Raw genomic sequence first — 23,738 nt, forward strand, 5'->3', positions numbered from 1 at the left:
TAATAGTGTATAAAACGTAGTAACCTTTTTCATTCAGTTTTGTAATTATAATTCAAATAGTAGAATTCATTGTTTACCATAATGCAAATTAACTGTGTAAACCATTAATTTTGGAAAAGATTAACATTTATGTTACTTTGAAAGTCAGGACAGCATATTCTCACAGAAATCACGAACTAAAAATCTGTAATTAAACTTATAATTAATGTTTCTGGAACATTCTATAGAGAAATTCAGTGCAATGTCCACATATTACGAAAACTATTATTGTTTAAACTGGAGACATAACCTGACTCAGAAAGACAATTTTAATAAAAAACAATGTTAAAAGAATGAGTCATTAATTATTGTAACAAAGAGTTTGTGATGTATGTAATTATTCCTCATTTTAGTCTTCAAATGTTGTAAAAAGTAATTTTAAACATTTGAATTGTAATTTTGATAATAAAGAAGTATCACAAGCTCAAAATTATTTCATATAATCATATAATTAATTAAATTATGTAAAGATATTCGAGAATGTTCTGGACTGAATAATAAGAACTTAATTGTTAACTGTAAGTACGTTTCAAAATTACACTTGTAAAAGATCGTTAAGTTCAGAAAATGAATTATCATTGTACTTGTTTTAATTTCTACCAAAACTCTGTAATGACAGTTTTTGCTCAATTAACTTACTGCATCTGTAATATCAAACAAGGAATAATATAATAATGTCAAAGAACGTAATTGTTAAAAGATGTATAAATTCACCTTGTCCAAAGCCTTGGACAGCAGAGTGCAGTTGGAGTACTATTTGGTGTGTTCAGGTTTTTGGGAAGTTGTGACAGTCAGCTGTTGTTTATATGGGTGTAAAAAAGAGGTTTTGTCAATAGATTAACTGCTCTATGTCTGGTAGTGACCCAAGACTTTTTGCAGCGAAGTTATCACCTCCAAAAATGTAAAACATGGTACGATCAGCTGTACTATGTTAAACCTGATTTGATGGTATTGCTAAGTTAGATTTGGTGAATGGGGCTGGTATGAGAAGTTACGTTAGATTTGATGTTGTAGCTGGGCTTCTGGACCTGGTTATGTTTTACTAGGTAGCAGAATCCCATAATTTACATTCTGTACTCATTAGATTGTTCATTCAATTCAGCAGATCCTATAATTCTTCAACATTTTCACTGAGAACAGCAATATCCCACTTCTTCATCACCAAATCCTATTGATATTCTTTCACTATGGATTTTAATTCCTCTCTTGAATCTTTCCTTTATTCTGTCCCTGCTCTTTGATGTATAGATTGAAGAGTACGCGTGAGAGGCTACACCCCTGTCGTGCACCCTTTCTAATCCGAGTACTTTGTTCTTGGTCTTCCATTCTTATTGTGCTCTCTTGGCATATTGTATGTTACCTGTTTTACCCTACAGCTTACCCCCCTTTTTTTTTTCCTGGCTTCCGCACATCTTACACCATTTCACATTGTCGAATGCTTTTCCTAGGTCAACAAATCCTATGAGTGTGTCTTGATTTTTCTTTAGTCTTGCTTCCTTATCAACTGCAATGTAAGATCTGCCTCTCTGGTGCCTTTACCTTCCTAAGCCCAAACTGATCATCATGTAATAGAACCTAAATTTTCTTTTCCATTCTTCTGTATATTATTCTTGCCAGATACTTGCATGCATGAGCTGTTAAGCTGATTGTATGATAATTCTCGCACTTGTCAGCTTATGCAATTATTGGAATCATGTGAATACTGTTTTTCTGAAACTCAAATGCTATATCATCAGACTCATATTCTACACACCAAAGGGAACAGCTGTTTTGTTGCCACTTTCCCTTCTTTTAAATTCTGGATCCATTATCTCTTTTACATCCACTCCTCCCTTTTCTTCTATCACATCATCAGCCAAGTCTTCTCCCTCACAGAAACCTTAAATTTATTCTTCCCACCTAACATCTCTGTCCTCTGCAATTAACAGTAGAATTTTCACTGTGTCCTTGCTTTTAATTTCACTGAAGATTGTTTTGAATTTTCTATATGCTGCATCAGTCCTCCCAATAATCATTTCTTTTTCAGTTTCTTCACATTTTTCATACAGCCATTATGCCTCAGCATCCCTGCACTTCCTGTTTATTTCATTCCTAAGTAATTTGTATTTCTGTAGTCCTGAATTTCACTGAACCTCTTTTGCACTTCCTTCTTTCATCAATATAATGAAGTATGTCATCTGTTACCCACAGCTTCTTTTGAATTATCTTCCTTGTACTTATGTTTTTCTTTCCAAATTCTGTGATTGATATTTTTTAAAGATGTCCATTCCTCTTAAACTGGACTGTCTGTCAAGCTATTCATTAACGCAGTATCTACAGCCTTGATGAACTTAAAGTGTATCTCTCTTCATTCCTTAGTACTTCCATATCCCACTTCTTTACTCTTTCATTATTACTGACTAACCTCTTAAACTTCAGCTAACACATTCAAACTTCTGACATTCCACACCCCAGCTAGTAGAACATTATCCTTTCATTGGCTGTTCAATATATATTCTCATTGTCACCTCTCTTTTGTAATCCCCTCTTGGAGATCTGAATGCGTGACTATTCTGGAATCTTTTGCTAATGGAGAGATCATCATGACAGTTTTACAATTATGTGCCACACATCCTGTGGGTACACATTATGTGTCTTTAATGCAGTAGTTTCATTGCCTTCTGCATTCTCATACCACTGATCATTGTTGATTCTTCTGCCTTTAAGAGCTGTTTCCCACCCCAAGGGCAAGAGAGTGTCCTGAACTTTTGTCTGCTCCTCCACCCTCTTTGATTAAGGCTGTTGGGGGAGAAGCAGTATGAAGCAATGAAAGATGAAATCTTCTTATTGGCACTACATATACCTGAGATATATTGGAGCTACCTCCAGATCACCTGGTTGTCGGTTGGAAGTGGGTCTACAAAATTAAATGTAGGCAGATGGTAGCATAACGAGGTACAAAGCTAGTTTACATGCGAAAGAATATTCCCAGAAACCTAGATTCGACTACAGAAAAATTTTTGCACCTGTTGTTAGGTACGAATTAATTCATGTTCATTTGGCTTTAGCCAGAGTGCACAATATAGACATGCAGCAACTGGACGTAAAAACTTCCTTTCTTCATGGTGATTTACGAAAAAAAAATTTTTTTTTAAATGCTCTCATGAAACAGCCTGAATATTTCAACAATGATAATGAAAATTTAGTCTGTAGATTAAGGAAAATCCTTTACGGAGTGAAGCACTTTCCTCATTGTTTGAATTAAAAATTTATTGTCTATCAAGTTTTTATCATTTCAGACCTAATTATTTAGATAACTGTGTGTTTCATGCTCAAGTTAAAAGCCAAGAAATGTTGATAGTTATTTTTAATGATGAAGGGCTGATTCTGAGTAAATCAACTCTCGCTATAAATAAAACACTTGCAGAATTCATAATTCATTTTGAAACTGCAGTTGAGAGTCCCAGTTACTTTGTATAATTGGAAATTAGGTGAGACCATGAAAGCAAAAAAACTCTTCCTCATCTGGGAGGGCTACATTAGTCATCTCCTAGAAAAATTCAATGTGAACAACCATAAGGCATTACGTGCTATCTGCTGACTGCAGTGTACATTTGCCTTTGAGACAGTCCTCTGCTAACGAAGACAAGAAATTCATGGGAATTGCATTTTGTGAGACTATAAATTGCTTGCAATACCTTCAGGATACAAGAGGCAAAAGTATTAAATAGAGCGATAAAACAACTGTGTGTGCTCAGATTCTGATTTTGCTGTAGATATTAATACTGGAACCAACTCAACTCTTTACAGAAAATCATAGTGTGTTACAATTCAGGAAAAACAATGAACATCACAAATGGGTAAATGCAAAAACATAAAGCTCCATTAAATTTGCAAGAAAATAATTGATGGATCCATTCGTGCTTCCTATGTTAGATCAGAAGATCAGTTTGAAGCCATGTTCACAAAAGCCCTTTCAAAACAAAATTTCCACATTAATTGCAAATCATTATCAACTAAGTCCCTAAAATCAGCAAAAAGGAGTAGGGTGTTGTCCAGTGTAGCTTACTGTGGTGATTATCTTTTAATGTCCTTGTGCACATATATAATGTTTCAAGGCATTTGGTATATCACTGTTTTTTATCTTTGGTGCTGTAGGCAAACACATGGTCTCCTATTCCACTGTGAAGCTTTTCCCCTACCACCACTGTTAATTGCAAGTATTCTGCATATTGTATTTAAGTACGCTTTTATTTAAAAAAATTAAATTCACGCGTCTTAAGCTGTTATAATGTGATTACAGTGGGTCAAATAATGCTAGAAGAATGCTGGATCAGCCTTAACCAATATTTATCTACTCTGTACTGGCTTATGATTGCAATTCAATTAATGAATTCCTGATTACACAAATGAGATCACATAGCTCTTAAATTAATGGACATGAACTGTTTTATAAATGATGAAAACTCTGTTTTGACAATCCAGAATTTGGCATTGTGTGTTTCTCCCTCAACATGAAGTTATTATACAATATAAATGAATCCGATCTTAAACAATTTTTCAATCACCTGCTTGCACTAAACTTTGGTCACTATCGCTTCCTTGGTAAAAACTTATCAAACTTGCTAAATTGCTCAAGAGAATAAATTTTCCGCTCAAAGACAGTAACGTACATTGCTATTACACAAAGTTGTAGAAGACATATTTTCCTGACAAGCTGGAAAGGACCTAGTGTGCAGTCAGTCATGGGTACTAAATTAACAACAGTATGTGCTTCTTTTCGGAAATTTATTATTTTCGAACAGTCAATCAAACAAAAGTGGCCCATTGAGCATGTTCGCTTCTGGGATGGGAGGTGCACCGGTGGATTAATGATAAGGCCTGGTGTGCCAGCCAGCACTTCCCCACAACCCACTACCCACTAGGTAAATACAGGGCTGATATAAAAGTCTCACATCAGGTACACAATTCACAAATATTTAGAAAATATTTTCTCACTTGCACAAAATAACACTACATGCAGACAGCTGGAGTATGCACATTCCATCCCAGGAAATAATGGTTTGTGCACATGAGGAGCATCCACCCCCTTCTTAAAATTAACAATGCCATATCTGTTAATAACCATGTTGATCCTGTGCTGGTATGAGACAAAAGCACAAGAAAAAGATGAATAATAAATTAACCACTTAATGATTAGGACATCAAAAAAAGCATTTTCACTCATGGTTTATTTTCTATCTGATGGTGCTGAGTTGTACAATTTCTCCTCTTATTTAACAAAACTGCCATGTATTATATTATCTTGCTTTGGTACTATCAGTCACAGACCATCAACATTCAGTATATATAAAACTACAAAATGATATTGAAAAATGAAGGCAATTTTATCAGCTACAGATAACATTTAAAATAATTAATATTTAACATATTGCATTTATCACATCCCGTGAATTAGCTTTAGCATGTTATGTTGAGATAGGCTTCTGCTGCACACAGTGACTCCTCTGATTATGGGTATAGCTTTTACATCTTTGAAAATAGCATGTGCATGTGTAACAACATGAAATATAAAGTAACGTAAGTGTACAGGAGAGCAGTAAATATCTGAGGAGAATTGCAGAGCTCTCAGAATTTGGTTAACATTTCATCTTGGAAAAAGTATGAACAACATGTTGCAGCAATGAGATCAAGATTTCCATGTAAAACTCAAACAATAGGAATGAGGTTAAATAGGCACTTGACTTGCCAAAGCAACGAACCCAAGTCTTCTGCAGAATGTTTATGCATTTATGGAAAAAACAATACATGCTAATCGGAGAATGACTGAATTCTAGTCTCTCCCACTAAACCATTTTCATTTCACCTTAGCAAAGCACTATAATAAAAAAATATGACTTTACATGTGAGGCTTTTACCTTGCATAATTTATAAATTTACATGATGCATGACAGTTTTACTTTTACTGCACATTTTGAATTTTGCACTCAATAAGAGGCCACACTTAGGCTAATAAACACCACTTTAAGTAGTTACACCACTAATTATCTGAAACAAAATGTAATTAAACTTTGGAGTATGAAATGCAACAAGATTATTTAATTATCATGAAATGCAACACTTATGACACAATCATTATGCAAGAGGTAAAGTATTATGACTGTAGACTTAATAGTCCAAGTACATCAGTATGGCTAAAGACTGTGTGAGTGAGTAAGTGAATGGATGGATGAATGATTGAATGAATGGGGTAATGCGACACAGAGAGTAAGGAAAAAATGCAGATGACAATGATGAATAAACAGGGCTCAAAGTGAAAAAAATAAACCCGAATGGGATTTTTAAAAGTTACTAGATCTATAAATAAACCAATGAAACTGTTCCTATCAGAGAGGTGAAGAATACATAGAGGGGTTATGGGACATTACTTAGCCTTCTTGTACTTACTATTAGCATTGCGTTACTATTAGTCAACATATTTTTTGGGTCATTCTGCAGTTGTTCTAAATGCAAGGAAGTTCTTGTTTGGTTTTGTACACTACACAAATACTGATTTTCTTTTCAGAATCAAGCATACTGTGTGCTCAGCTTACAAATACATACACACATCTGGAAAGAAGATTGATGTACAATTTTTTTTGTAAATTCTGTTACTGAGCGGTATTTTGCATACAATGAGGTATTTGCATAAAATGTTTTTGGTTAATTTGATGTGTCAAATTCTGATGAAATCCCGAGCTTTCAATGACAGTCACTGCTGACAAAGATGTGGTCAAAGTCTGACTGTCATGAAAGTGGGTTTGGTCCCACTTTTATATCCAGCAGATGGCATCTGGATGGCTGGATTATGTCTTGGCTAGAACATGGGAAATGGCACATACTGAGATAGTGACCTCTAAGTTCAAAGATTTTGTTTGCGCTCCCTGTCCAGTACTGCTTGCTATGATCCCTTGCATCTGATGCGAAACTATGAGATGTCTTTCTATTTGCTCCTTCTTTATTAAGTGCATGCTTCCAAGCACTGCTAAGTGCATAGCCAGTGCTTCTACTGAAATCACATAGCTGCGACATGAAATTACGAGGGAGGTATGCGACTATGCTGAACAATATGTGCAGTCTGCAAAATGCTGAATAGGTTGTTGAGGAAAAAGTAATTGACTATGTGCAAGCTGACTTTAATATTCAAGCATTATGTGTTTCGGACACTGCCATCATCAGATATCCTGAAACATTATGGTGCACTGATACAAAAGTTGCACTTTGTAGTAGTAATTATCAATGCAGATCTGTTTTTGATTACTACAATATGTAACTTTTGTATCTATGTGTAACATGATGTTCCATGATATCAGATGATGGGAATGTCTGAAATACATGAAACTGGAACTTTTTCCTCAGGTACCGAATCAGTATTTTGCAAGCAGGATGTACATATCTACTGAAGTTGTTTCACACAGTCCAATTTCAACTGATTTCCTGACTACAGTGTTCCAGTCTACCCTCCACCACACCCATTTATTTTCACAACACAAAACATAATAGACAATTGTTCAATCTGCCTTACTTTTGTCGCTGTGTTGCCTCTCTGTCATTTTCAGTCTCTTTCGTTCCTACTCGTGTTGTATATTTTTCTAAACTAAACATCTGTATCATTAACCGAAAAGTAATTTTGTTGATAATTTGTCTATAATGATGTTTCTCAATGGTTTTTCTGATACACTGGAATTACAGACTTGATTATGGCAAGAAGAGTGTCAGATATAGTCTGATTATGTGCCCATGGGTTGCACAATTGTGGTGTATTTGCCATGATGAAATTATGTTATATGCTGATGTGAAATTTTGAGACTGTTGTGTTGTTTTTATGTCTTCAATGAATAATGATAAGTGATTGGTACTCAGAACTGAATAACCTTACTAAATGAATTGTGAGGCACGCACAAATATGTGTTATATTGTTGAATTTTTCCTCTTAGTGTTTTTAATTTTGGTATGCCCACAATTGGCACTAAGAATGGAACAACAAGAAAAAACATCTATTGATTGCTGCCTCAAAATACAATGTTTGTTCATTCAACAATCAATAATGTGTCTAACAATGACAAAGGAAGTTGGAAAAATTTCCTGATAAGCCACACTGTCTACCATTTAATACATTTTCTAGGGTCAGTAAATGGTCTATCTAACACACAGCCCGAATGTATTGAACTTGGCATACATATTTTATATTACATTTCCACAACAACATACTACTCTCACTACTGCACTACAAAAATCATCCTTAACATACACACACTAGTTTTACAGTGTATATTGGTGGCTGATTAACTACAACCTTTTCAAACTCATGATAGCTATGAAACATAAATGTCATCATAAGCGAATTTCCTTCAAACTGTGTGAATGTAAAGAAAAGAAATAACAACATTTACAAGAACTGAACTCATGGAAAGAATAACATAAATGATCACAAACTAAAATTAGGAAAAGACAGTGCACCAGCAATAAGTGACTTCCAATACAGAAGTATCACATACATGTAAGTCCTGCACCTCCAACACTTATGTGATCAGACAGGTGGGTTACGTTAAGCTTAATATGTGAAAAGCAGTTGAAAGAAACTGGAATATTAAAACAATTACCATTAGGCCTTATTGCAATATCATTATGTGAATGAGCAAACACATATCCATCCTTTCTAAGCCACCATACAGTGTATCGCAGAGGGTGCAAATGCACAAGTATCATTCTACCTTGTTCCTATTCCATTCAAAGATGATGCACGGAAAGAAAGATTGTTCTATCCATTTCATTAATCCAAATTCGTAATGGTGCTCACCAATGAAAAAAAGTCAAGAAGTGGTGCAGCAAAGATTCTGCAACCAACCTCTTTCGTGTGCAAACTGAATTTCTATAAGATTATTCTTATAAAAATGAGACCGACATTTGCCTTCCGCACAATTAGATTTCTATGTTTCTTCTTTCTCACATCACATCAAACACAAGCTCCTAGTTGCTTGGAGGCTGTGATGAATTCTAGTGACTGATCAGCAGCAGTGTTGTTGTTGTTGTTGTTGTTGTTGGTGTGGTATTCAGTACAGAGACCGGTTTGATGCGGCTCTCCATGCTACTCTAACCTGTGCAAGATTCTTCATCTCCGAGTACCTACGGCAACCTACATCCTTCTGAATCTGTATAGTGTAGTGTATTCATCTCTTGATCTCCCTCTACGATTTTTACCCTACACACTGCCCTCCAATACTAAATTGGTGATCCCTTGATTCTTCAGAATATGTCCTACCAACTGATCCCTTCTTCTAGTCAAGTTGTGTCACAAATCTCTCTTCTCCCCAGTTCTATTCAGTACCTCCTCATTAGTTATGTGATCTACCCATCTAATCTTCAGCATTCTTCTGTAGCACCACATTTTGAAAGCTTCTATTCTCAAACTGTTGATCGTCCATGTTTCACTTCCATACATACATGGCTACACTCCATACAAATACTTTCAGAAAAGACTTCCTGACACTTAAATCTATACTCGATATTAACAAATTTCTCTTCTTCAGAAATGCTTTCCTTGCCATTGCCAGTCTACATTTTATATCCTCTCTACTTCGGCAATCACAAGTTATTTTGCTCCCCAAATAGCAAAATGGCTTAACTACTTTAAGTGTCTTATTTCGTAATCTAAATCCCTCAGCATCACCTGATTTAATTTGACTACATTCCATTATCCTTGTTTTGCTTTTGTTGATGTTTATCTTATATCCTCCTTTCAAGACACTGTCCATACCGTCCAGATGCTCTTCCAGGACCTTTGCTGTCTCTGACAGAATTACAAAGTAATTAGTAAACCTCAAAGCTTTTATTTCTTCTCCATGGATTTTAATACCTACCCCAAATTTTTCTTTTGTTTCCTTTACTGCTTGCTCAATATACAGATTGAATAACATCGAGGAAAGGCTACAACCCTGTCTCACTCCTTTCCCAACCACTGCTTCCCTTTCATGCCCCTCGACTCTAATAACTGCCATCTGGTTTCTGTACAAATTGTAAATAGTCTTTCGTTCCCTGTAATTTACCGCTGCCACCTTCAGAATTTGAAAGAGAATATTCCAGGCAACATTGTAAAAAGCTATCTCTAAGTCTACAAATGCTAAAAACGTAGGTTTGCCTTTCCTTAATCTATTTTCTAAGGTAGCTTCTAAGATATGTCGTAGGGACAGTATTGCCTCACGTGTTCCAACATTTCTACAGAATCCATACTGATCTTCCCCAAGGTCGGCTTCTACCAGTTTTTCCATTCGTCTGTAAAGAATTCGCGTTAGTATTTTGCAGCTGTGGCTTATTAAACTGATAGTTCGATAATTTTCACATCTGTCAACACCTGCTTTCTTTCAGACTGGAATTATTTTATCCTTCTTGAAGTCTGAGGGTATTTCGCCTGTCTCATACATCTTCCTGTCGATGTCATTTTTGAGACGTTTGTATTCCTTTTTGCCTACTTCATTTACTGCAGATCTGTATTCTCTCCTTTGATCTATTAAATTCAATATCTCTTCTGTTACCCAAGGATTTCTATTAGCCCTCGTCTTTTTACCTACTTGATCCTCTGCTACCTGCACTATTTCATCTCTCAAAGCTACCCATTCTTCTTCTACTGTATTCTCCCATTCTTGTCAATTGTTCCCTAATGCTCTCCCTGAAACACTCTACAACCTATGCTTCTGTCAGTTTATCCAGGTCCCGTCTCCTTAAATTCCCACCTGTTTGCTGTTTCTTCAGTGTTAATCTACAGTTCATAACCAACATATTGTGGTCAGAGTCCACATTTGCCCCTGGAAATGTCTTACAATTTAAAACCTGGTTCCTAAATCTCTGTCTTACCATTATATAATCTACCTGAAAGATTCAAGTATCTGCAGGCCACTTCCATATATACAACCTTCTTTTATGGATCTTGAACCAAGTGTTAGCTATGATTAAGTTATGCTCTGTGCAAAATTCTACCAGACGGCTTCCTCTTTCATTTCTTAGCCCCAAACCATATTCACCCACTATGTTTCCTTCTCTCCCTTTTCCTACTGACGAATTCCAGTCACCCATGACTATTGAATTTTCGTCTCCTTTCACTACCTGAATAATTTCTTTTATCTCATCATATATTTCATCAATCTCTTCGTCATCTGTGGTGCTAGTTGGCATATAAACTTGTACTACTGTGGTAGGTGTGGGCTTTATTATTCATTATTAAATCTACTCCTGCATTACCACTATTTGATTTTGAATTTATAACCCTGCATTCACCTGACCAGAAGTCTTGTTTCTCTTGCCACCGAACTTCACTAATTCCCACTATATCTAACTTCAACCTATCCATTTCCCTTTTTAAATTTTCTAATCTACCTGTCCGATTAAGGGATCTGACTTTCCACGCTCCGACCCATAGAAAGCCAATTTTCTTTCTCCTGATAACAACATCCTCCTGAGTAGTCCCCGCCCAGAGATCCAAATGGGGGACTATTTTACCTTCTGAATATTTTACCCAAGAGGACGCCATCATCATTTAACCATACAGTAAAGCTGTAAGCCCTCAGGAAAAATTATGGCTGTAGTTTTTCCTTGCTTTCAGCAAGACCGTTTTGGTTAGCGTTACAAGGCCAGATTAGTCAATCATCCAGACTGTTGCCCCTGCAACTATGAAAAGGCTGTTGCCCCTCTTCAGCAACCACACTTGTCTGGCCTCTCAACAGATACCCCTCTGATGTGGTTGCACCTACGGTACAGCTATCTGTATCGCTGAAGCACGCAAGCCTCCCCACCAATGGCAAGGCCCATGGTTTTTTGGGGGGATCAGCTTTGTAGTCAAATGAAATTTGGTCCCTTCCGTCTGGTATTGCACACTACATCACATCCACTTATGTTGAAGGTCAGCTGGCAATCTTTGCACCAAGCACTGATCATCTGCAAGTCTCTGCATATTGTAAGAAGTTTTTAACCATATCACCTTACTGTACACAAATGTGTCACCTGAGACCAACCTCACAGGTCTACAAGGGTTATTCATAAAGTCATTTAAGTATGTTCGTAACAGTAGTGGCCCTAGTTCTCAATAAATTATTATGATTTGGTGGTAGAGGTTTGTCAGGCAATGTTATCAGCCTAGACAATGTTGTCATACAGAGGGGTGTGTGTGTGTGTGTGTGTGTGTGTGTGTGTGTGTGTGTGTGTGTGTGTGTGTGTGTGTGTTCATCCAACCATCCTCTATAGCCCCAGAAAAGAACAAGTAAAGTAGTTGTTCTTTTTTTATGTGACTTTTGATAACTCAGAGCCTCTACTTTTCAACAATTTGCTCCTCAAAACTATTACATTACACCAGGACTTATAAAAATGTATGTTTTTGGTTGAAGAAGATTTTTTGATTAGCTGATTTAGAAACAACTATGTGATAGAAATATCTTGTTCAATAATGCATCAGACGTCCTGTTCAGGAAATATGTTCCACTTTCTTGATTACACTTAACTACTGGATACTAATGTAGCTATGCATTATGCAATTGCATGACTATAGACTGTGACAATACCAGAGAAGGAAAGTTGCTACTTACCATATAGCGGAGATGCTGAGTTGCGATAGGCACAACAAAAAGATTCACACAATTGAAGCTTTTGGCCACTAAATCCAAAAGGCCTTAATGGCTGAAACTTTAATTGTGTGCATCTTTTTATTGTGCCTATTGCGACTCAGTATCTCCGCTATATGGTGAGTAGCAACTTTCCTTCTCTGGTATTGTTACATTCCATCCTGGATTTTCCAATGTTTGACTATAGAAAGTGATTATTACAAGTAGTTACTGGGATGTACAATTTGGTATGAAAACTCAAATTGAAGGGGTACAGAAACCTATGTTGGCACGTGACAGTGTGTGAAATCAAAAAACATAAATCTCAATGACTATATTCAGTGGAATAAGCATATTCACATATTACCCTCCACACTAAGGTGTTTAATATAAGACTTTGGCATACAACCTGTTGATCTGAAACTGTTCTCTTATGGCTCCAATATCAGTGACAAAACGCTTCCTATTAGTATTCACATCAAGTTATCACCAACGAAGTGCACTACTGAAATTACAATTTAGTCTCTTGAACTACAGAAACAGTTTTGTGGATTACACAGCCTCAATGATTACATGTAAATCTACAGTAATGAAGTTTGCGACTGCTACAGTGCTGTTTTCCATCTATGGGTTCAAAAGTTTTAGATTTGATGCACATCACACATAACATCATATACTGATTGTGAAGCAGGTGACAATGTTTTCTACCATAGGCCATTCAAATGAGGCATTAAGGTTTGCATCACAAATGATGACATTCCAAACCAAGAAAAAAACATTACTGAAATTCTGTGCATAATTAATATACAACAGAAGCATTAATAGAATTAATTATATGTTAAAACTTAAAACTGTCTGTAGAACCACAACTCTGACTCTATTCCCTGTTTTTCAAAGTCAGTATTCCCAGCTATATCCTTTCTCTAGGTGGTGCAAGCCCCACAGCACTGCAGAAGTGCCTCTTTTGAGCTTAAAGGGAAAGGGGAGAAGCCTAGGACAGGCTGATTAGTTGTGTTTGTTCATGAGGCATGCATACACAGCTCAATTAGTAACATACTGTTCATGGAGGACAGTAATCCCAGTTCAAGATACAGACCAGTGCAAAGTTTTAACTTGTCACATACAATCAGCACAGCAAATACTTGACAGAGAGTAAGAATTTTTCTCTATGTCGGATAACTGCAATACATGCATTGGAAATAAAGGAAATTTTGAATTCATTCCCCAATAACATGGAATGATAGAACCATGCAATGCAATTAACAACGGAACAATATTACTTGCTGGTGCCTGGAACCATTCAGTCTACAGCATTACACTGATCAACAACTGATGCTCACAGCATTAACGTTTACATATATTCAGAATAAACACATCATTTCAAATGTAAATTACTCCAAAGTAATTCGTATACATTTGTTGAACCCGATCTAAAAAATATAAATCCAAAAGAAATGAGCATTCTCATGCACTGGAAGTAATATAATTGGAAGTTTATTACTGATGAGTTTTGTACATGCATCAGTTTTTTTTTTTTTTTTTTTTTTTTTTTGTACATACACAACACTTGAACTCTATTGAACACAGACATGCCCCTGTTGTCATTATTAAAAAAAAAAAGACCATCCGATATTTAATTACTTCACAGTGCCAAGAAGAACAGTATGGTGTGTTTATGGCTATGATTAATTATGGTTTACTGACCTGAAAAATGAATCTCAAAGAAATACAGTGGTGTGCCAAACTTAAAAGATGAAATTAACTTTCACACAACATGTCACAGCCAAGTAACATAGGTCGATGTAACTTGCACCCCACATAGAAGGTAAGTGAAAGAAATATGCAATGAGATGAACAGAAATGACACTTTTATTCAAATAAAGTAATTACACTGAAGTCATTGTGATTTATGATGGTCCCCAAGAGATCACAAAAGGCAGCATGTGGTCCTTAGTAGGCTGTGTGATCAACATGAGACAGCAACACATGCTCTAAAATGTGCTTCCATGCTAGCCACATGGTTGGTAAGGACTTCTTATGGAAGGGCATTCCATTTGTCCAACAGTGCAATTGACAAGTAAATTGATGGCCGTCAGTACATGTGGATATGCTGCAATATATCTCCCCAATACATCCCACACTTGCTCAATGCAATTTAAATCAGGAGAAACAGGAAGGCTAGTCCCATTCCAACATTTCTTCCACCTACTTAGTTTGCTGTAGTCACACACTGTCATCTGAAAAAATGAAGTCGGGGCTGAATGTACACCTGAGAAGATGCACTTGTGGAACAGGTACAATGTCACAATAACATTGACTGCTAACTGTACCGTGTTCAAAGATTTGGAGGTCAGTATGCCCATGCAATATTATGCCTTCCCACACCCTAACACCTGGACACGAAATGATCATGTTTGACAATGTTCCAGGGTGCATTAAATGTCCCCACCTCCTACCACATGAGGGATGTCCAGCATTGTCTGACAGGATCATTTTGGTGTTACAGTGTTGGGAAACATAATGTTGCATGGGCATACTGACCTCCAAATCTTTGAATATGGCACACTCATCAGTCAATATTATTGTGACACTTTACTACTTCCTTATGTGCATCTTTTCAGGGCGATATTTGGCATTAACCTAATTTTTTGTGGATGACAATGCGCAACCACATAAAACTGTACAGTTGGAAGAATGCTTGGAATGAGAGGATGTTCAGTGAATGGACTTGCCTGCCTGTTTCGCTGACTCCAGGCCCACTGAGCAAGAGTGGGATGTATTGGGCAGACATATTACACCACTTTCACACAAAGTCCTTACCAACTGTGGGGCCAGCATGGGAGCACACTGGAGAGAATACATTACTGTTGATGGTGATCACACACACTATTAAGAACCATGATGTTCTGCCTTTTGTAATCTCCAGGGGACCATCATCAATCACAATGACTTAAGTGCAGCTACTGTCTTTCAAAAGTGTCATTTCAATTTGTCCCATTGCTTATTTCTTTCATGTACTATAACTGGAGAAGTTCTATCTACACATGGTCCAAGTTTCATCAAGCAATGTTACTTGGCAGTGACACATCATGTGAAAATTACTTCCGTCCTAACATTTGCATAGCAGTTGTATAATATACTTTTCACCATATAAATTCATTTTAGTTCTGAAAGGGATTTACGAGCTATGTGGAGAACAAGGTATGAATAAGCAATGAACCAGAGCAACAGGTGAATAAAGCATGTGCATAAATTTTTCCATTTGAGTTAAATGAAAATCCAACAAAATGGCCTTCTGGGAAATAGGGTTGATAGCAACAGCACCAAGATTTGGTATCTGGAATATTTCACCACAGAGTCTACTACAATATTTAATCTAATAATATTTCCCTACATCTACATCTACACTTTGAAGATCAGTGTGAAGTGCACGGAAGAGTATTTCTTAATATACCAATTTTTAGGGTTTCCCCTGAACCAGGCACCTACAGTGCACAGGTTGAATAACTGCTTGAACACCTTTGTGTATGCTATAAAATCCCGTCTTTGCAATCCCTATGGGCAATACGTAGGGGGCTGTAGTATGTACCTAGGTTAATCATTTAAAGCTAATTCTTGAAATTAGGTAACATAGCTTTCTCAGCATAGTTTGTGTTTATCTTCAAGTGTCTGCCAATTAACTTCATGCAGCACCCTGTGATGTTCTGCTACAGGTCACACAAACATGTCACCATTCATGGTGTACTTCTCTGTATTCATTCAATACACCCTGTTAGTCTTAATTGTATGGGTTCTACACAGTGACAGTATGTGTTACACAAGTGTTTTCTAAGTGTTCTCCTCTGCAGATATAGTCCATTTTCCCAGTATCCTATCAATGAGCCAAAATCTGCAACCTCCTATACCTACACATGAGTCAGTGTTATGGCTACATTTCATACTTATGATAGAAGAAGAGTGCTGGGAGAAGGGCAGGGAAAGGAAGGTCACTTCAGATCACATAATAAGAAAGGCAACTGGTACAGGAAATAAAACATCAACCATCTAAAACATTGTTAGTAGTACTTTGGACTTCTGAATGAGAGTTGCAATTCCGTTGTTCTTTCCTGTTCATTCTCTATGGCCCTCCTGGTCCTTCCCTTCAGTCTTTGTGAGTAAAGTCTAATTTTATCCTGACAATCATGTTTCTTGCACAGTTACAAGCAAATTGTCCTTGATTCACTGTACTTTACCTGTATTTTAAAATTATTCATTTGCCTCTAGCCCCAAGTGTAAGAACAAATTATTTTAACAATTTAATCATATTTGTTACTGGTACCTTACATGTGAAAAAAATAATTTAATTACTGGCTAGATGAAGCTGTACACTGCAATATGGCAAAATATGCCTTTGGACAGGCAGTCAAGTAAACTAGTATGCACTGTTTCTAGAATGAAATTTTCACTCTACAGCGGAGTGTGCACTGATATGAAACTTCCTGGCAGATTAAAACTGTGTGCCACACCGAGACTCGAACTCGGGACCTTTGCCTTTTGCGGGCAAGTGCTCTACCAACTGTTGGTAGAGCACTTGCCCGTGAAAGGCAAAGGTCCCGAGTTCGAGTCTCGGTCTGGCACACAGTTTTAATCTGCCAGGAAGTTTCATATCAGTGCACACTCCACTGTAGAGTGAAAATTTCATTCTAGAACATCCCCCAGGCTGTGGCTAAGCCATGTCTCTGCAATATCCTTTCTTTCAGGAGTGCTAGTTCTGCAAGGTTCGCAGGAGAGCTTCTGTAAAGTTTGGAAGGTAGGAGACGAGGTAGTGGCAGAAGTAAAGCTGTGGCTGTGAGGACGGGTCGTGAGACATGCTTGGGTAGCTCAGTTGGTAGAGCACTTGCCCGCGAAAGGCAAAGGTCCCGAGTTCGAGTCTCGGTCTGGCACACAGTTTTAATCAGCCAGGAAGTTTCTTAGTATGCACTGTGTTCAAAGTTACGGCATTTTAACAGTATAAAGTAAAACATTATCTTCCATAAGATCATGATGGAAATTGCCTTGTGTTTCATTTATCGGATGATCCTTACATAGTTTACTAATTTTACTATCCGGTAAAATGAGTTATATATTATCACTACACTACGGATGCTATTGATATGTACAGATGATAAGTGCTAGCGATATTACCTTCAACTCCTACACAGCTGCCTTTGATATTTCATAGAGAACAAAATAGGAAAAAATTATGCTATTGAGCACAAGGAACAAACAGATTTGATTAAAAACAAACACTATTTACTACTAGCTACATGTGATTTTATAATGAAATATTTTTAAGAGTAAAGAAAAAAATCTGACTGTAATGGTAGAAATTTGACAACCAACGTCCTTAATATTTTAAGGGCTCAAGTGAATATGGAATAACCTGCAGTGTGCACTTATTGGTTGCTTTACAGTTTATTTCCATAATTTTGTCAGGACTAACCTATCCACATTGTTTCATGCATTGTTGTAACACAATATTGGATTTACAACAGTGTTTACCATGTAATGGAAGGTCAGCAAGGAAAATTGAGTAATGGATATTTAAGTAGGGGTGAAAGCGCACGCGCGCGCACACACGCACACACACACACACACACACACACACACACACACACACACACACACACACACACACACACACAAAACCTGATTGCCTCAAAGGGCAAACAAAATTGTAAATGTAACTGGTATGGGAAATTAATACTGGCATAAAGGGAACAAAAGCCAATTTTTATGATAAAGTTTGGTGAAATTATTGGTCTGAATTGTGACCTGTTGTCACTTTCGAAGAAAATGAAAATACATACAAAATTACAGTATGGTACAATTCCAGTTCGTACATTATTTTGTTGGCTATTACCTGAATTCGTGATATTACATTGTTGTTTCAAAGTGTGCAGAAACGAAATAGTTAACAAAGACAATAGTTTTAGTAGGGGTAGTTTCCTGATGGAAAAAAAAAAATGTTACTGTATGTGGAAAGATTCTCCATCGGACATAGTTCAGGGCAAAGAGAGCCAGATGTTTTAATCTCTTGTGACCAATTTTTCTATGAAGGACAAAAGTAAGACTCTATATGATAAACTGCAGTACTTGAAAATGTGTACATAGCACTATTCCAATCATTTTCATTTCATTTTAATGAATCTTACAGTACAAGATGTGTATAAATTAAGTTACTAGAAAAGTAAGTATTTTTGGATGTATTATCTAAGTAAATATTATTGTTTATGGAGAGATATATGAGTGATATACATTTTCAGTGAACCTAGTATATTAATTGACAATGCCAATCTGCAGATCACAACAAAAACTATCAATCTGTAGATATCAACAAAAATTATGTACTCTTTGTATAACTGGTTTCATTTACTATTTAGCCATAAGGAACCCTGGAGCAAAAGGGCAGTGCTGTGACTTTATAATTGACAAATGTTGCTTCTTTAGTTGCCAAGTAAAATTTATTTTTACCAGGTGTTCAGAAAATGAACCTACTATGTATTCAAATGTGCTTCTGTTACATTAAAGCTCTATTCATTGAAAAAATGAACCTGTTATGTGCACAAATGTGCTTCCAATACATTAAAGCTCTATTCTTCAGTTGTATTCCATTTCTGGTACAAGTAAAATGCTAACAGCTAAATATTTATAAGTTAATATATCTTGTATACACAACAAAAATGTTTCAATGGACACTACATGGACATTAGACGAACACCGTATGATTAAAGTAATTTTGTAACTTTCTATAATAGATGTCAAAAAGTGATGTTACAGGTTCATTGTATTCTTCTTATTTTACTTAACAAAGGAGCAGTAAACATTTCAGTAAGTGAGACATAACTGAAGACATTGTGTTAATACATTTTTGGCATTTCTGACACCACTGTCTAGCAATTTACACAATAATATCATATTCTCTTTTTATTTATTTCCTTCCACACTAATTTGTAGTAATTCACAACTTCCTCTTTCTACCCTTCTTGTGTGTCCTGTCACTAAGTCAAAGCCAGTCACTGAAACCTCTCTCTGCTTCCCATGTTACACAATCTTCAGTTCACCTCAACGTATTATTAAGCTAATCACATTAGTAGTACTCACTACTCATTCACCTGCAGATAGTTTCCCACAAAATAACTTTTGTTTTGTCAGTGTATTAACTGCAATGCTGAACCAAGAATGAAAATGATGGCAATGTGAAAACGACGGCAATCTGAGATAGAAAAAAGGGGCCCCTCCAACAGACTGCGAAGATTAAATCACGCCAATCAGAATCGATAATAATTTCGAGTAGCCTTAGACACAAAATCTTTGCCTTTCACATGCATACTTCTCTTTGTTGTAAGTTGAGGGAAGAAGGAAAGAGCACAGAAATGTGACACAGATAACTGAGGGAAAGAAAATATACTTTGAACCTCATGTCATGGCAAATTGAGGTAGTCTAACTGAAGCTTCTTTTGAACATGATGTGATCTGACACAATGCGTAGCTCATACAAAAGAAACACTTCTCTATTCTCTTCCATTATACCAATATACTAAAAAGACATGATAATATGAGAGCTGATAAGAAGGGAACATAAATTTACTAATCCATGAATAAAAGGTATATAGGTAAAAGATAAGAATGAGAATGTTAACCGTAGCAAAAAAAGAAATGACATTGAATTGAAATACATGAAAAAACTATAAACAGACACTTTTATTTATCTCCTCTATTCATTTCAGAGGATTGTAGGTCCATTATCAGGAGGCTTTATTTGCAATTAATGCAACATAGATGGTTTGTATGTATGGTTTTCTAAACAACTCATGGAACTGTTCTGTGTACACAGTCTGTGTTTTCATTATTTGTGTTTTAACTGTCATGGCAGTCAAAGTTAGACCTCAACTAAAATTACTAAAAAGTGAGAGAGGTGAGCCAAGAATCTCCAGTCATGACAAAACTCTACCATCTGGTGAGCAAGATTTATGAGACGGGCGAAATACCCTCAGACTTCAAGAAGAATATAATAATTCCAATCCCAAAGAAAGCAAGTGTTGACAGATGTGAAAATTACCGAACTATCAGTTTAATAAGTCACAGCTGCAAAATACTAACACGAATTCTTTACAGACGAATGGAAAAACTGGTAGAAGCGGGCCTTGCGGAAGATCAGTTTGGATTCCGCAGAAATGTTGGAACACGTGAGGCAATACTAACCTTACGACTTATCTTAGAAGAAAGATTAAGAAAAGGCAAACCTACATTTCTAGCATTTGTGGAATTAGAGAAAGCTTTTGACAATGTTGACTGGAATACTCTCTTTCAAATTCTAAAGGTGGCAGGGGTAAAATATAGGGAGCGTAAAGCAATTTACAATTTGTACAGAAACCAGATGGCAGTTATAAGAGTCGAGGGACATGAAAGGGAAGCAGTGGTTGGGAAGGGAGTGAGACAGGGTTGTAGCCTCTCCCAGATGTTATTCAATCTATATATTGAGCAAGCAATAAAGGAAACAAAAGAAAAATTTGGAGTAGGTATTACAATTCACGGAGAAGAAATAAAAACTTTGAGGTTCGCCGATGACATTGTAATTCTGTCAGAGACAGCAAAGGACTTGGAAGAGCTGTTGAAGGGAATGGACAGTGTCTTGAAAGGAGGATATAAGATGAACATCAACAAAAGCAAAACAAGGATAATGGAATGTAGTCAAATTAAATCGGGTGATGCTGAGGGTATTATATTAGGAAATGAGACACTTAAAGTAGTAAAGGAGTTTTGCTATTTAGGGAGTAAAATAACAGATGATGGTCGAAGTAGAAATGATATAAAATGTAGACTGGCAATGGCAAGGAAAGCGTTTCTGAAGAAGAGAAATTTGTTAACATCGAGTATAGATTTAATGGTCAGGAAGTCGTTTCTGAAAGTATTTGTATGGAGTGTAGCCATGCATGGAAGTGAAACATGGACAATAATTAGTTTGGACAAGAAGAGAATAGAAGCTTTCAAAATGTGGTGCTACAGAAGAATGCTGAAGATTAGATGGGTAGATCACATAACTAATGAGGAGGTATTGAATAGCATTGGGAAGAAGAGGAGTTTGTGGCACAACTTGACAAAAAGAAGGGACCGGTTGGTAGGACATGTTTTCAGGCATCAGGGGATCACAAATTTAGCATTGGAGGGCAGCATGGAGGGTAAAAATCGTAGAGGGAGACCAAGAGATGAATACACTAAGCAGATTCAGAAGGATGTAGGTTGCAGTAGGTACTGGGAGATGAAGAAGCTTGCACAGGATAGAGTAGCATGGAGAACTGCATCAAACCTGTTTCAGGACTGAAGACCACAACAACATGCTAACACTGCTACAAGACTGCATTAACAGTAAGTACAGCATCTTCTCATTTCATCTTTATTATCCAATGTTAGTTTCACTTCCATGCCTTCTTTTATCGCTACTGTCATCTCTACTCTCTCATCAATTTTCACCACTCTCTCAATGGCTGCTCGAGGCTTCCCCGCTACAGTTTCTCTCATCTCAGAGCTGACAACTGACTTCCAGCAAATCTCACAAGTAACTTATTGCAGGAATCAAAATTTAATTTGTTAATTTGTCTTGTGTAGCTCCCCTACAAAAGCGTTCCATTATTTCTCAACCAGTTTGGAGTTCTGTGCAACTTCGTGTCAGAGTCTTACTTTTTGCCAATGTGCCACTTTTTCATTTCTCCTGCTCTTTCTTACACCTGTAAAACTGTAATCAAAGACCTTCAATTTCCTGAGACGCTTCATTTGTTAAACACGTACGAGATATAAATGATCTGGAACTTGTTCATTAAAGCCCTTCAGTAATTACCATTGACTCTTCTTGGAGTCTCATACAAAATTATATGGAGGAAGCTTCTTCAGGAACAAATTGCACTATTTTCAGTTTTAAATATTCCTAGTCTTAATTTTTTAGAGTTATTTTGTATAGGTCATTTTAAAATTAATTTTCCTACGTGTTACATACTGTAACTCATATTTGCGCTTTATTGAGCATTCTCAGGTTTCCCCCTAAATCACAATGAGCTCAAGTGATTCAAAGTATTTGGCATTCTTTCTCACTGTATGACTGATTGGTGACCATTGTTGTCAGTTGTTAGCAGAAAACTTTACAAATGGAGTAAATGTAGATTTTTATCACTATGTTCAGCATGAAAGAACTGTGTTCCAAATAATTGTTGGTGCACACCACATATTATCCTCTATACACATGTATAAATTGAATTCCTTGCACCCCAATAAAAAATTTTCGTACAGAGTATTATTTCACAAAACATGGCTGACTGAAAGTACACAGAATATGTTAACTCATTGACATGTGCAATGCTAAAATCAGCAAACACATGCACAGCAAAAATTGCTGACATTTCCAATTCAAGTTCTTATCTACATGCACATTCAAACATTTTGAAGATTCTGAGTAACTTATTGTACTTCTGTCATGCTCTATAATTAGTGGAAGAGCTACATCGCTTACTATACAACTGTATGGACTTAATTTTGTGTATGTTAAGTAAACCACTCATAATTTTGGGGAAAACTGAAACCTTTGGATACTTGTTTCTTGAAATGGAGGATTTCATGCTGGTTATATCATGGTCACAAACTGTTAAAAATACCTTGCAATACATGAAGATTTAGTGAAACTGGAGATGATGTTCAAGCTGCAGGTTGATGCAGGACGTTTTTATACTTACAAACAACAACAACAACAACAACAACAACAATAACAATAATAATAATAAAAACAATGAAATTAATGGAAAACAGTATCTAAAAGTGAAAACATCTCTCAGCAAGTTGTTAATTATCCTCTGTTGCAAATTATAAAACAATGGGTATGACAACAGTAAATAACTATCTGAGCAAAGTGGACAAGGTAATGAGAACATAAGAGAAGAGAAGAAAAGTGGCAAATGCAAAAATGTACACTGAAAATACATGCTTATAATGATTGCTAGAGACAATGTTCCCTCATGCTTCAGTTATGAGATGAGTCATGTATGTGATGACTGATAAACAGCCATTGGAGACAGTTACATTGATTAT

General features: G+C 36.4%; 1 protein-coding gene across 10 annotated transcripts in view; it reads right to left on the reverse strand.

Annotated features, from left to right (window-relative positions):
* LOC126273157 (rho guanine nucleotide exchange factor 18) overlaps positions 1 to 23,738 on the reverse strand; it is a 552,051-nt gene that overhangs the window by 83,181 nt on the left and 445,132 nt on the right. For 5 of the 10 annotated variants that reach the window (XM_049976617.1, XM_049976622.1, XM_049976613.1 and 2 more), the window contains one exon: positions 17,808 to 17,828. The exons of the other annotated variants lie outside the window; for them this stretch is intronic. In XM_049976617.1, the coding sequence (XP_049832574.1) occupies positions 17,808 to 17,828 (21 nt within the window). The remainder of the gene's footprint in view (positions 1 to 17,807; positions 17,829 to 23,738) is intronic. 10 annotated transcript variants of the gene reach the window in all.

The sequence above is a fragment of the Schistocerca gregaria genome, chromosome 5 (assembly GCF_023897955.1).
Source record: "Schistocerca gregaria isolate iqSchGreg1 chromosome 5, iqSchGreg1.2, whole genome shotgun sequence".
NCBI lineage: Eukaryota > Metazoa > Arthropoda > Insecta > Orthoptera > Acrididae > Schistocerca > Schistocerca gregaria.